A 15,557-nucleotide genomic window follows, 5' to 3' on the forward strand; every position below is an offset into this window, starting at 1 on the left:
TCTTGGATTTATATTGCTCTTTACAAAACTTGATTCATCAGAGCAGGAGAGAAACTTCTCTATAAATGAATCTCAGATCATTAAAATTCACCAGACAGCAGTAAACAAGGAAGAAAACAAATTTCTCAACAGTTCCAGGCTACAGCTTTCCACATCAGTAACTTCAGGGAGGTGCTTTAGACTGTTTGTATCCTATTTTTTGGTACTGAAATCACTTGATATTTCTCCAAATAGAATGCAGTCTTCTTTACTATGGAAATAATTAACCCTCTTCAGAAATGTGTGTTTTCATACCTCATTCCTGTAGACATTATGCTCTTTGGTGTCATTTCAGGACATGGGGAACTTAGGAAATGTTGTCCAGAGGGGTTGTGGAGTCTCTGTGCTTGCAGATTTTCAAAAGCCCTCTCTGGACATGGACCCCGGCAGCCTGCTCTAGGTAGGTGTCCCTGCATGAGCAGGAGGGTTGGACAAGATGACCTCCAGAGGACATTTGCAACTTCAACCATGTTGCAATTCTGTAAGGGTGTGTTCTGTTTAGTTTCGTTTTTCAAAAAAGAGTACAGAAAAAGTCCTGTAAAAAGAGGAACCGAGTTTTGCCTTCCTGCATACACAATTGCCATTGTAATCATCTCTCTTCTAGAGGTATCCATGATGGCGTAATCCTGTCTTTTCCCTGAGTATTCCTACTGTTATAAAAAAGCAATGATCCTAATAGAAACGCGCATGATAAAATCCAGGGCTTGTGTAAGCTGTCCGTGTCACATGCCATCATTCTAATTGGTAAGATGGCACTTTAGGTGCAGGCTTCTATCTAAATAAATAAATGAAGCCAAAGCTGCTTCTAGCATGACATTTTTATATAGCACAGAATAGCACAAAGATAGATCCAGCATACATCACAGGGGAGAAAGTGGTACAGTTATCAGTAAATATGTATATTTGTTGTAAATAAGTATCTCTTAGTTGTTTGTGACTGTTGTGGAAAGGTAGTTATCAAAGTGAGATCTCCATTGTGCAAAGGATTCACCACAGTGTGTAGGTAAGAAAAAAGCATCTTCAAAGCACCTCTCTGCTCACAAGGACCCACCAGGACAGGAATTAAAAAATATAGAGCAAGGCTACTCTGTTTTTAATGGCAGTTACTGATAATCGTTACAAACAATTCTCAGGCAACAGCATACCAATCCCACCTTTGCCAGGCAGGTGCTGTACTACACCACATGGCTGTGCTGGAGAACTCTAATGCATACAGGAGCATATATGGACTTTGAGGAAACAAATTGTTCGTGATATCCAGTGAGGTTAAGGGAAAATTTACTCCGCCTCTGGATTCAGATCAATATTTGCCATTCATTAAGAGTAGCAGCAGAGCAGCCAGTTGACAGCTGTAAGATAAACTGGACTGGTTGCAGTAATTACTTTGAAATACAAGCTAGCTGTCAGAGGATTAAGAACACATTGGGGAAAAAACAGTATTTCTGATTTTCATCCAGGTGTCTCTTGCGATGTTAGAAAAAGGTCCTGATTTTAAGGTGAGCAGAGTTTACCAAAGAAAAGAATAGTGTTGGTGGGATTGTGCCTAATAAAGAATAAGAAAGGGTGGTCAGCCATAAACACCTCTGTGAGGGGAAGAGACCTCCTCACAATGACCGCTCCTGTAGCAGCAGCTGCTACGGTGCCTTCCTCATTGACTTCCACATACGTCTTGTGGACAACATTTGACAGCACCAGAGATTTCACAGGTGACAATGCAGAAAGATCAGCTTTTTCATTGAAGATGTCAGTCATTCCCATCGCTTTTAATACATCATTGAGGTTAAAGGTGCCTTCGAGCTTGAAACGGGGAAGGTACACCTCCACTGTTGTCTCAAACATATGCTCTGAAGAAGACCACAGCATTAAATTTTCGTAGGTCATTGCGCTTTCAATCTAGAAGATGAGGAAATTAAAGAGTTTAGAGTAGGTAAGCAGCTTTGAAAAGTTTAGATTCTTGCCCAGCTTTAATTCAGACAACCAACTTTTGGGCCAGTTTAGCCATAGTCCACAGCCTTACCTGTTCCAGCCCACCAGCAGATCCATCAGCCATGTCTCCTGGCAGCAGGATGATCATACTCAGTGACTTCTGAGCGTAAGGCAGTTCAAGCACCTGAGTTCCCAGCTCCTCGATATAACCTAATTTAAACGTGCCTTTCTGATACATCATCTGCACAGGCTTGCTCTCATTCTATTTAAAAGAAAAATAATTCTATTTAAAAGAAAGCTTAAGTCTTCGTTTGCAGCAGTAATTGTTAGGCACAATGTTTTTCTTTATTTTCTTGCATCTACAATGTCACACAAAACCTCAGCTTTGACATGAATATATAAAGAGGTAATTCTCCTGGGGGGAAAAAAGGAAAGAAAAGAAAAAAAAAAAAAAAAGGAAAACAAGAAAACACATTTTCCTGCAATTGATCAGCTACTGAAGTGGCTTAATATAGTCACTGTATGGCCAACTTAACAAGCTGATGCTAGCTGGATTTGCAAGTCTTAGTTTGGAATGGGATAAAGAAGAAATAGCACTACAAGGATCAGGCTGGCATTTATCAGGTAGGTTGTTTAGGCAGGAAGTAATAGGTTAAGAGCAAAATTATAGTGTTTTTTTTTATTGTTATTATTTGTGCATATGTGGGTGTGTGTGTGCGTGTGTGTGATGGGGTTGTTCAAAAGGTGTATAAAGGCTCAGGTCTCATTTTACAGTTAGCTAACTTCTTACCTAGCTTCTAAAGCAGTCAAAGAAGCATATGAGTAGATGACATTTTCAGAAAAAAATCCTGATACTATTGATTAGTATATGAAGAAAAATACATAGAGCTTCTCTCTATCTCATAGTTCCTCTGACTACAGCAGTGCTCCACATGTTCTCAGCTATATGCCATTTTCAGTTTCTGTATTTAAAGACACATCTTAAATATTTCCAAATATGTCACAAATATAAGTCACCAATATTACGGTTTCTTACTGGTCTCTTAACAATGCTGCGCAACACTATAGCAATATGTGTTTTCCTGGCCTTTTGTTTTGATAAGTAAGGAACACATGAAAGACACTTTTAACCATACAAAGCTCTTCAACGTAAGATCAAAACTAAATGTGTGTTCTTTGTTGGTTTGTTTGGTTTGGGGTTTTTTTTGTTTGTTTTTGTTGGGGATGAGAACTAATAGAATATTAGTGAAACATATGGAAAGAATTTAAAACTGAATTAAATGAAAGGAAAAGGGCTGAATGTCTTTTTTGAAGACATCTGTTAGACTTAACTTGCACAATACTTGGAAGAATGTGCTTGTTAAGGAGTTTGCTTGGCAATCATATTGACAATACCTGAGTTAAACAGCAAATGCTTTGATGATATACATAAGGAACTAAAAAATGGAAAAGGGGACTAAAAAATAAAATATATTGAAAAAAAACTTTTAAACATTGCAAATACAATAAATAAAATACCCTATGAGAATTTTTCCTATTTTTAAATTCAGTCTGCATATTTGTTGCTTCTTAATATCTGGCCTATTTTTTTTTGGTTTGTTTTAACCTATCGAATGCATAGCTCATGTTAAAATGTATTGAACCAGGATGGCCAATCCTTGTTAAAGCCAGGATGACCCCTTGGAGCCAGTATGAAACAGGATTTTAGAACTGGTTTCCATCCATGTAATGACTACTTGGTTCAAAATTGCTGATCAGGGCTTACACATGTGTTTTGCCAGCTGTTGAAGCAAAATCCTGAGTTGTTGCAATTTCTGAGGCTTGCACATTTTTTTCAGTAAAGATTTTGTTTTACTGTGAAAAGCCCTCCTGCTATCTCTGCCCAACAGGAGAGGCAGGTTAAGTTCTCAGCACACTCACACCTTCCTCACAGCACAGCTGAACCCCCTGGACGTTGTGCTTCTCGGTTATGCTTACGACAATGCTCACAGTATTTAGGGTAAATAAAGTTGAGATTTACAGGAGGCAGGTGTACCTGATTTAGTTTAAAATCTCTCTGAACTGTATTTTTTCCTTCAAACTTGTGTTCCCAGGACGCTTTGAAGTAGATTACATTCACCAGCACCAGAACTGCATCCACATCAATCATTCCAGAAGCAAAGAGTTCCTTGATTTTACCTAAAGGAAATTTTGGAAAACACAAGTATTTGTTAGCCATTGTTAAGACTATGGATTGAGATTTAATTACTTGTCTGTGAAGTTAGCTTTGGAGAAGCTTAGAAATCTAACTGTTTGTTTAAAGGACTGGGACAACATAGGCAAACAAATGGCAAATTCCTCAGCAACATTACCTGGCAGTGGCCTGTTTGGAGCAGGAAGGGACATGGGACCACCGTCCTGCCCAAATCTGGGCCATCAGTAACAATATATACATGCCAGGTGGCACCCTTCCATTGGAAAGAAGACATCACTGATTTCTGTTTACATGAGGGTATCTTTCCCCTTGCACTAAGCTCAGCTGTGGAGTTTTGACTCTCTGCACAGACGTTGATAGCATAGCTTTTGGTCTTGCTTTGTTTTACCTTGTGTCTTATTTTCAACCCAAGCATTAATTTTTAGTATGGCTGCTTCAAGATGCATTCGAAAGTCCACTGTTTGCAGATCTGCTCCATACAATTTCTTGCTGCACATTAGATATTCCTTTAAAACAAAATAAAAGTTAGTCAAATCTGTTCAGCATTTTTTCCCTTTCCAAACAAATCAATGATTCAGAACTATTTTAGAAATGGGGCCAGTCTTGTGGACTCCATACGACAAAATTTTGCTTTGGAAACTTCAATTATCAGAAGTTTATTCAGAAAATCTTTGAAGAAGAGATAATTATTCTAATGCATAGGCAAAAAATGCAAATAGATAAAAAGAAAGCCACGAGAAGTCTTCCCGTGGAAAACTGCATAGCTGAGGTCCAGAAAAAAAAAAATAAAGTGCAAGATGTGTTGTTTGATGCTCTGTGTCCAAATCATTTAGCAGAAAGCAACAATAAAAAACAGCGAAGCAAAGATATAAAGAGCAAAGAGCAAGATATCCCCTAAGCAGCTCACAGGTAGTTTGAAAAGGCCATTTTGGGCCATAGTCATACCTCTGGCTGAGTGTAGACATATTTCAGAAGTGAAAAGCCTCCTGCTTTTTTTTTTTTTTTTTTTAAACAGAAGCCTTGCAAACTGACACTCTTGTCTCTTCCTTCCCCAACAGCCCTAAGAGGCACAGCTCCAAAAGCACACCGGGTGCTCAAAAATACGCATGAGGGAGCAACAGTGAGGCTTATGGTTACAGGGAAGCTGGAGGTCAGGCCACAGCAGTCATGAGATGTAGGTAACTTACCTGCTTCAGTTCAAAATCTTCTTGTAGAAAGAGATTGCTGGCCAGGTTTAGCACATAGTTTTTGCCAAGGCTTTGTAGTTGTAGAAGCAGTGCATGGAAAGCTTCGTGGTTAAGATTCCCGTCTGTGTTACACTAGGAATATTTCAAACACAGTAATTGTAAAGATTCCTCAATATAGCTTTGGTTGTTAGTTTGCATCCTAGTTAGGTTACATTATAGGGCCAATTACTGTTATATCGATTTTTAAATCCAGCTAATCTATACTCAGCTAATATAAACTTTGAAGCCTGATCCTCCTTTGTCCAGAGGCTCTGGTATTCACTTCATGGCAGGCCTGGCCCGTAAGAAGGAAACGCCTTGTGTCAGGCATTTCCGAGCAGATCAGACAGACTTTCTGCGTGTGATCTTGACTCCCTCCAGTGGAAGTCTCTGGTGCTTTATATCTAGTTACCATGAAGTGAAGAAAAGACTCCTGTGATACACATCCCAGGCCTTACCTGGGAGGAGAGGGAAGACCGTCTTTCCTGGCTTCGTTTTGGCTTGTTTTCTGGGACTGCACTCTGAGGCTCAGATCCAAGGCTCGTTCTTCCCGCAGCATTGCTGAAGTGGAGCACCTACAGTTGAAGAGGCCAAATTAAGGCAATTGTAACTGGGATAAATGCTTTGTCCTTGTTTGAAAGATTTGCTGTGCTGTCACGGTGATTTATGAAAGATATTTTCTCAGCTTCAGTCAGGCTGAAAAGACAGACTTGAAATTGTCCATTTATTCATGTTCAAATTCATGTTTCTAGTAATGAACCAACAAAAACATGCATGTAGTCCCCCAAATGCTACTGTCCTCCACCTCAAAATGTTTACGTGTGATTTGCATTTTTATTGCTACAGTTACCTAAAATTTCAAAAAATTGCCTCAGGCAGAGAGACAAAGCTGCTTTGCTTTGCACACAAAACTGGCCTATTACAATCATTTATACTCTTTTCATCAGCTTAGGAAATGTACCAAAACCATAGTGCTCTTGATGAAAACTGGTCCTTGTTTCTACTGTGCAAATATCTCACTGAATATCTCACTGAAAAATTTCCAGGTACTTCTCCATAATAATAATGTTGCAGCGTACAAAGTCTAAAGTTTTTTTTTGTTTGTTTGTTTTTTTGTTTGTTTGTTTGTTTGTTTTTAATGGGGAATACTGGATCTCCATTGATTTCCTAAACATTTAAGCAGAAGTTTCTGGGAACCTCACAAGGAGGACACATCTGCCTTAGCTGCAGGTGACCCAGTGGTCAGACTGTGCCTGCCTGCCTGCACCCACACTTCCAGGGATCTCACAGCAACCACAAGAGAAAGCACCTGCCCAAAATTTTGAAACCAAGGCTGGGGAAAGACCAAAGTGTCCAACTGTGGTGTACCACCTCCTCTCTTACCCACACTCCTGAATTTGCACAGGAGCATGCGGCAACTCATACAGGCAGATGGCAGGGATCGTGGCACTTCAAGACAACACCTGAGCTTGTGTTCATGCTTCTTTCCTAAGCACACATCATGCTGCAATGCCCAGCATTTCCATTAAGAGAACAGCAAGCCATGTGGAAGCATCTCAGGGTGTTTCATTAGTACTTACTTTTTCTATCTGAGCGGCAGTGTTGTTTCTTGTCCCCAGATGGATCAGGGCAAGGGCGACAGAGATGCTTGTTGGAGAGAAGAGGATGTTTTGGCCTTCTTCTGTTTTGTTGAATTTATGATAGAGATCAAGGCAAAATTCAGTAATTGGTCTAGAAATGGAGCTCATTGTGAAGCCAGCAGCTGACTGGGAATGAAAGAAAAAAAAAAAAAAAAAAAGAAAGAAAAAAAAAAGGAAAAAAAAGGAAAGGAGAAATGTAAAAATGTAATGCACTTGTTGCTTAGCTAGATCACACTGCAAAGCATCTGTCTGCCCTAAGATCATCCCATAGCTGGTTGCTAAATAACAGAAGTTTGCTAAATTATGAAACAGACAACTTTGCACACATCTGCAAGCCCATGCTCACATGGACACACCAGGGTCTGGGAAAGGGATCCACACTTAGAAAGGACTGTTTTTCTCTCCTATCCCCTGGTGTATCTTATTTCTTCTGTAAGAGAGAGGTTGCAGTACTGAAATCAGTCAGCTGTGGATTGTCCTTCTACAGACTGGTTTGATGTATACAGTCCTATCAACTCTTTCCTCTTGTAACAACAAATGATTAGTGACATATTAGGGTGACAGAAATTATCCAGGTGTATAACCATGTCTTGTTACCTGAGCTGCAGTATGACAGATTCAAACAACAGATCTATAAAAATAAAATTGCTGTGAATTAAAAGTTTTCATATGTGAAGAGGAGTCCTTAGCAGCTATGGAGACTGTACTACGTATGGAAACATGAACAGTTTGCAATACACTTTTTCTGTCCTTATGGATTTGCCAGGAACCACAGTTTCAGACAGATAAATGATGGAGGCTTTAGAAATGAAGGTTTTAGAAAGCGCTTACTAGTCCTTTGGGGAAAGAACTGAGAAGCTTTTGTGTGGATACCAGTGGGAGCACACAAGTTTTCTCAAAATACAATTTAAAAAAAAAAAAAAAAAAGAACCACATCAGTTTTAGAGCCCAGCAAGTGATATTCTGGACAGCACACCAGAAAAGTGTGGAAAGCAAAGTATCCTCATGCCTGCTTGCAGACGTAGAGATAAGTAGCTGTGGCCTGTGTTACAGAAAGATATGTTATTTAGGGGAAAGTACCCAGCCACAGTATGGAGAGAAAGCCCTCGTGTCTCCCACAACACAGATCTGGCTGGCTTTAGCTTTCAGCCTGCTTTGGGACAAGCTGGGCATGGGTCCACAGCAAGCTGCCAGAGCTCCTCTCAGCTGCAAAGGTGGGTGAGCTCACAGCCAGCCGATTGTGCCCACTCCCTGCAGAAAGCCATGGCACAGCAGGTGCTCCTTCTCAGTCCTGTGCCAAGGATGCAGACCGCATGCTGACTCTACCTCAGTCATGAGCCAGACACAAACTTTTCATCAGAGGCCAGGGCTCAGGCACCAGGAGAAGTTACCGGGGCGTAACAATTTGCTGTGGCTCAGCTGAGCTGCAGCAATTGTCTGCGCAAACCATCTTAGCTTGCAGCAAGTGCCAGACAAGGGGAAAGGACTCAGCCCCAAAGAAAATTGCTGTGGTGGCTTGGAAGAGCTGAAAAGTCAAGTTGCTGAATATGTGAAGGTACCACGTGTGGCAAATGTGGAGATAATAAGCGCTTCTCCATGTTTCTGACTGGTGCTCTGTGGAAGGAACCTGTGATGTTGAAATAAAAAGTTCACACATTTCATACTGAGACATTTGGTTTACCCCGAAGTCCAGAAGTGTTTTGTATGAAGACCTAATACAAATTGCCAAAACAGAGGAGAAACACTAAACAGATACTCTGAACAAGAAAATTAAAGATGAGTTATATCTCATTAAGTCTGAAAACTGCTGTTGTAGAGCACTAGCTCTGTTTGCTGCCTAGGATGAAATGCTGTTTTCATTTTCCTTTTAAGAGCATAGTCATCTTACCACAAGAAAAAAGCACTGCAGCAGTAATATCTCTTTTTTTCCACCTTCATTAACTATTACCTGTAACCTTCTGAAAACAAAACTCAGCACTTCTTTGGTGTTGAAGTTTGCATTGCTCCGCTTTCACAGCCGGTAAAAGATCTAAAATGGACCTGTGAAAATGTTTGCTGTGAATGTAGGTCATGATGCATACCGTAGGTGTGTCCAGACCTCAGGAGGAGTCAAGAAGACAACGAGAGTTAATGAACTTCCTCAGCAGGAGGGAGGCACCTCCACCCCACCCTGCAGGGAGAACACCGACTGCCAAGCACAGAGAGCCTAGGAGCTGGAAACAGGTTTTAAAAGCAAGCACCTGGCACACAGAGGTGTCTGTCTGTTCATTTAGAAAGAGCAGCAGACTGTCTTGAGAGTGATGTCCAGGTATAAACATTACAGCCAACTGCACAGCTTTGAGCTGTGAACTGCTTGCAGGGCTGCCCTGGAAAGCCAACACAACAGTGTGGGGTGAGGGCTGGAGGAGGTGCTTTCTTACTAGAGAACTTTCCTAATGTAAATTTGGGGAGGGTGCAATTTCACATCATTAAGCCATGTGCGCGTAGTCTGTGTAATCATTCAGTCAGTGAGAGCTTTGGAGCTACCACAAGGACGGTGGAGTTTGGAGAACACCTAGGTGTTGGGCAACTGATGGAAATGTTACCCCAAAAAGCTCTTGGAGAAGGAAGGAGAGAAAATGTAAGATCAAAAGAAATGTTTCAGGAAAATCATAGCTGCCGTTCTGCAAAAAGTGTTTGCACAGGACAATAGTGATAGTGCAGAGACAGCAAGCAGGGCTGCAGCTTTACAGCTGATGAAGGGAGATGCTTTGCATGATGGCTCATTAGCTTTAGCATAGTCCAGCAGATGGAAATTGCTGGCGCTGTTATACGTGACAAAAAGCTACCCAGGAAAAGAGCCTCCATCTGAAGAAACAACCACACACCAGAAGCTTTGCAAAGGTGACAAAAGTTCTTCCATGGCTCTGAAATGGAGAACACTCCTTTTCTACAGCTATTCACACTCTGTTCTCTCTTTAGAGTTTGTTTTAAGCTAAGAGTAGATGAAATCAAGAAAAAAAAATCCTCAAAGAATGAAAAGCTGTGCTCAAAACTGTCATAATTAACAGGTGTATTAGAGTATATTATGCAGTCAGCAGGAGGAGGCAGTAAATAAGGTGTGGATGCTAGAAGAGTGGTAGCCTGTTGTTTTTTTTTTAAGGTAATTCTGTATCTAATACAAGGTAAAGAAAGAAGGAACCTGTTTTCCCTGGCACTGCATGATAATTCCCATTGCGTGCTTATTTTCTCTGCCACCCATGAAGGTGCTTTAATGCACATCTATTTCTCATAAGCAAAGGAAGAGAGCATTGGCAGAAATTACGTGTCTGTCCTAGAAAAGGAGAACATGAGAGAGAATACAGACTCCTCACTTGCAAAATCTATGATTGGTAGAAGTTACTTTCTAATTTTTCATGACCATTCATAGAAAAAAATTTCCAAGTATATGTCTGCTCATTTGGAGTTAAAGGGACAAACACACAAGAAAAATGAAATTTCCTGTAATACAGAAATTCTAATCATCCCCATGCAACACAAAACATTCCCAAAGTAACATGCTTTAAATTATAAACCAACACATTTCAGCAAAAAAATAACTTTTCAAGGGAAATGTGACCAAGTCCATTTTCCAAGCATCTTAGCCCATAACGCTGCTGCTTTCATACCTGAAAGGGCTTTTTTTTTTTTTTTTTTTTTCTGTCTGCTTCTATTATTTTACGTCTGTACCTCCAGGATGTTTCTTTTCTACTTCTTTCTAGGCCAATGATTCCTGTACGTTATGGGCCTGTTATGGGCCAGTGGCAAGCTGTTTGCTATGTCTGTGTGCAGTTGCATAGCTTCTCAGCAGGCTTTTAAACACCACCGCCAAAGCCAGGAGTGAATATGTTGATAGTGGAGACTAGCATCCCCATTACCAAAACACACAAACACTCCACCCTCCCTATTTTATGTAGTCATTGTTTAAGAACATAAACAACCCTGTCAGCAGGGACCAGGGTACAGAGGAAACACCCAAGCACCCAGCCAAAGACATGCATGCCCTCTCTTGTCTAGTGAACATTTCAAGGCTTTTTCTCGTGCCACGGAAACCCGAGCAAAGAGGGAAAATTCATCTGTTCCTCTTAATTTGAAAGTGAGGTTGCTCAGGTCATCAGTGCCATCATTTCCTGGGAAGCCCATTCCTACCAGAGCGTGCAGGGGTGCACTGAAACAGCCTGCTCCTCAGCCCTTCTGGAGACCTAGGCAGAAAAGCACCTGCTCCTGGTATAAACCACTTAGCTGTTCGGTCCCGTGGCAATTATAGCTCTCTGACCAGGCAGAGAGGCCCTGGGGAAATTTTATATTCAAAAGTCTGAGAAATTGAAGCAGACAGCTCTAGATTCATAGCTTTGGGAATATGTTCCTGAATTCCCAGCTACCACCCACTGAGGACCACCTCCCTTGGTGGTAGCTCTTAAGTCACCTGAATTTTAGCACTGGCTTTTTGCTGCCTCTAGCCTGTAAAAATATCTCCTTCTTTGTCCCATCTGTAAACATTATGCTTACTTTACCAACCTTTAGACTGCTTTGGATCTGCCAAAGGAAAAAAAAATCACAAGTTATTTTTGAAGCCAAAATAATTTTTTACCTTCTTGCCAAAGAGGTTAAATGAAGAGCACGACAGCTGAGATCTGGAGCACGTCCCTGTGAATATCGTATTATAAACTTCTACCACTCTCTTGCGGGAAAGTTCAGCCTCTAACCAATTGTTGATAAATGCAGCGTGTTGCAATTTAATGCAAATGTCATCGTGCAGTTTCCTGCAGAAGACCAGGAAACCTATCTCTAGCAATATGCTAACAGCACTTGTCTTGAAGCTGCCCGACGAGTTTGGCAGGAGATATCTATGGGCAACATCTCCTGACTGCAGAGCCGAGTCATCTGCAGCTGGCACACTGAGCATTAGTGCTAGAGATCCACGGCTGTACTGCTGCATAGAGTCCCCTGTGGATGTGGTGGGGTCTGGGCTGGACGCTGGGATGAGCAGGGTTCGTGGCAGGATTCAGAGAACCCGTGTTTGGAGCTGAGCACACTGGCAGACACAGAGCACATGAATGGGAAACACGTGAGCTTTATGTTGCCTGCAGCCATTTCTCTCTCTCAGGTACAGAGCCAGCTTTATGTGTTTGGAAGGATTTTAATTAGAGAGGGGAAGAAGTATTTCCTTGAACTGTAACAGGAATCCCCAGCCAGGGGGTATTCTTTTAAATCTCTGGAGCTAAGAATGAAAGCAGGCCAGGAGAGGCTGATCACATAGGTTATGTCCCCAGCATGCAGTGAGACACAAGCAAAGAGATGGGAAGCATGGAGCTGCACAAGTATTTGATGTCTCCTCACCAGAACCACTGAGCTCTGCTGCAGCACTGGGTTAGGGCAGCAGGATTCAGGGGTCGAGATGAAGTCCTCTCAGGCTGTACGTGGCTTTGCAACCCTGATTTTTTTCTCTCTTTCCTTTCTCACCCTTTTTCCTATCAAGCATAAAACTGTTTCCAGATTCGTAAGATATATGAGGCATCAGACATGGTAAGGGGAGAAAGGAGAAAGAAGGAAGAAGGTCTCCCAGCCCTCTCTTGCCCTTCCCACACTGCCCTTCCAGGCTGAAGCTGGACCACTCTCTCCCTCCAGCCCAGCTCCCACCAGCTTTGCTCCTCCCTGCTTCTCTGCCAAGGCCTCAGCCCAGCTGCCGAGGCTCCACTGCCCAACAGAAAAGAAGGTTTAATAAATAATGTGAAATATGGTAATAAAATGGGCGTTCTTTTTCTTGTACTATTTTCCACACTTTTTTATTTGATTCCATTTGCTATGCACTTCTTTGCTTGCTTTTCCAAAATTCATGTTTCTGTAGTGTTTTTCTTTGTTGTTGTTTGCTGTTTTCTTTTGGTCTTCTTGCTCATTTCTTTATATATATATATATTTTTTTTTTTTTTAATTTTGAATTTATTTATATTTCTTTCCATATATTGCCTTACCCATTCTGTTCTCCACATCTCCTATCTTCTTCTGCCTTTATGAGTCCTAGCTATTTTCCAGTGACTAACTATTTTTGAGTCTCGTTCACTACTTTCCTTCTTCCAGCCCCTGTGCTTTCTCCATCCCTCTTCTAATAACACTGTTCCTCCACTTGTTGCTTTTATTTACTCTGTATATTCCCTCAGAACTCCCTTGCCATCTGCTTAACCACTTTGCCTCAGGAGATGTCACCGTCTGTACAAATTCTGTCTTTTCTAAGCCCTTAGGAGTTCAAAACTGCACGGCCTTTCCAGTGAGGAAACTCCAGTTGTTTGTACGCAGCATTTTTCAAGTTCCCAAACCCACTGCCCTTCCCCATAGACAATTCCTGCTACCACAACGCATTGAAATGTATCGGCTCTCTTCTACAAAACGCTGGGGGCAGGAAATGAGCAAGGACTATGCAGCTGAGCAAGTGGTGGGGTGACTAGACACATAACACTGCAGTTTGCAACTGCCTGCAAAAGCCAGCTGTGGCTTGCTTTTTTCCATCAGGCCAGCCACCCATCATTGGATAGCAATGCTGTGTTGAAAGGTGAGGTGGAGTAACTTGGCAACCTGAGCAAGCCCTCACCTATGTTCACTTTCTCCATCGTAGCCAACGCCTTCCAGCACGTAAGCGTTTCTATACACAAGCTCCCACACGCGTTTTCCCATGTCCTCCCATGCAATTTCTTGCCCGTGGCCCAGAGGCCAAAATGGGCAGAACTGAGCAATGCTTTATAATGGCATTTCTCACATCAGTAGGAGCCCTTCTGATACCTCTCCTTCACATGCAGCAAGATAAATAGGTTTTACCTTGGGTCTCCTAAATTTCCATAGGACGGGAAGGGTCTAGGAAACAGGACTGGTACACCAGAGTGCAATTTCTAAATAGAACAAGGATTACTGCACAGCTCTTCTTTTTGGCTATACGAGGTCCAGTACACTAAAAGCATGAGGCTTCGGGGGCTCGTGAACACAGATTACATAACAACTCTACCTGCAACTCCACTTTCTGGCCCACCATGGGCTTTTTGGCCCTAGTTTGTGTTGCAGCTCATCTGGTCACTGTCTATGCTTAAGACAGTGCTGTGGTGCAAGCCTAACATCTTATCCAAATCCATTTACTAGGCATTAGCATATTATATAGTATTAACAAAGCATGATTAAACATTAATCTAGGCCCCTTTGGGCCTGCTAGTAGGAAAAAGGAAATACGGAAAGATGTAGAGAGAAGAAGCAGAATGGAAAATGAGCCAGAGCTTTTCACGACCAATAAATGGGTTTGCCTTCTGTAGGCTAAGATAGCTTATTATCTGAAATATCTGCTTGCCTTGCATAGGCTGGGATACCTTGGCATTAGTCAGGAGCTGAAGAAAGATAGGCCACACCTTGAGGCAGTGCTCCTGTGTGCTTTCATGGGATAGCCCTTCCTGGCAAAGGCGTCGACAAGGAGCTCTCTGAGAAGATGTGCTTACGTAAATGTGTGTGGATGCAGTAAGCGATCTGATCAGCTGTTAAACAGAGTACGAGCTGCACTGAAGGAAGACTGGCTCCTGCACTGGAATATTTTGAGAATCTGAAAGAGATAAGAGAGTGATATCTGGGCTTTTCTCCTTCAGGAAATCTCATCCAGGCAGAAAAAGAGGGATGGGGAGATCTGCCAGAGGTTTTCATCAGTCTCGCAATAGTAGCAGTAAGTGGGATACAGCCTGCTGGATACCTGGAATTACTAGACCACAGGTCACTGTCCAAATACAGACAAACTGTACAGATGGCAGGCAAGTAGTCCACCTTACCTACGTACAGACTGCCTGTGAAGCTGCTAGTCAACTGCCAACCCCAAGCGTGATGCCCTGACCTATGGGAGAATCAGTAGACACCACAGTGATGACAACTCTACATAACTTCAATCCCATCCTCTAAAAGAGATCAGACAATGATGGAGCATATAAAACATTTTCCAGACACCCAGTTATCACCGAAGCTATTGAGCTAGTAAAGATATTTGCAGACAATTCCCTCTTAGACAGAATGGACTGAAAACTAATTGTTATTTATTGGATTCTGCCTCTGATTTCTATCCATGTTTTGGAACACTTGATAAACATCAGTGAAGACCCCCAAATGTCTGCATGGACTCAATTCCCATTGTTTTTGGTAGGAATTAGTCCCCTCAATACCTTCAAAGATACGGGTTAATGACTCCAGTTAACCCTCCAATATTAAAATGTGTTAGATCCCATTAAAGGCCCGCAGGAAGCAAACTGGTGAAAGCATTTAATCATTGTCACTAAAGGCTACTCATGGTTTGGTAAGGCCAAACAGCAAACAGAACTCTCTCCATAATAGCCACTGTGCTGCTCTCTGGTGAGAGAATAGAGGAATATGTACTAAAGGTTGCATGTTCCCATTTAGAAATCTCTTTCTAGTTTCTTTCAAAAGAACCAAGAGGAATACCCAGTTAAAATGACCCCTTTTGGAGGATACGTAATTGAATTCACTATATATTTTGACCAG

The 15,557-nt window shown here is 41.8% G+C and overlaps 1 protein-coding gene across 2 annotated transcripts; it reads right to left on the bottom strand.

The window, feature by feature from the left end:
- Positions 1–839: 839 nt before the first annotated feature.
- On the bottom strand, positions 840–11,997 carry LOC101801992 (serpin B11). 2 transcript variants are annotated; one of them, XM_005024629.5, is made up of 8 exons: positions 11,635–11,997; positions 6,966–7,151; positions 5,844–5,960; positions 5,347–5,478; positions 4,548–4,665; positions 4,001–4,143; positions 2,057–2,227; positions 840–1,932 (listed from the first exon to the last, which is right to left on the bottom strand). In XM_005024629.5, exons 1-8 carry the CDS (start codon positions 11,980–11,982, stop codon positions 1,531–1,533), a joined length of 1,617 nt encoding a protein of 538 aa, XP_005024686.5. In that variant the 5' UTR covers positions 11,983–11,997; the 3' UTR covers positions 840–1,530. The 2 variants fall into 2 exon arrangements, with proteins under 2 accessions (XP_005024686.5, XP_005024687.3); XM_005024630.6 differs by lacking the exon at positions 11,635–11,997 and adding an exon at positions 8,974–9,109.
- Positions 11,998–15,557: the final 3,560 nt, after the last annotated feature.

The sequence above is a fragment of the Anas platyrhynchos genome, chromosome 2 (assembly GCF_047663525.1).
Source record: "Anas platyrhynchos isolate ZD024472 breed Pekin duck chromosome 2, IASCAAS_PekinDuck_T2T, whole genome shotgun sequence".
Taxonomy (NCBI): domain Eukaryota; kingdom Metazoa; phylum Chordata; class Aves; order Anseriformes; family Anatidae; genus Anas; species Anas platyrhynchos.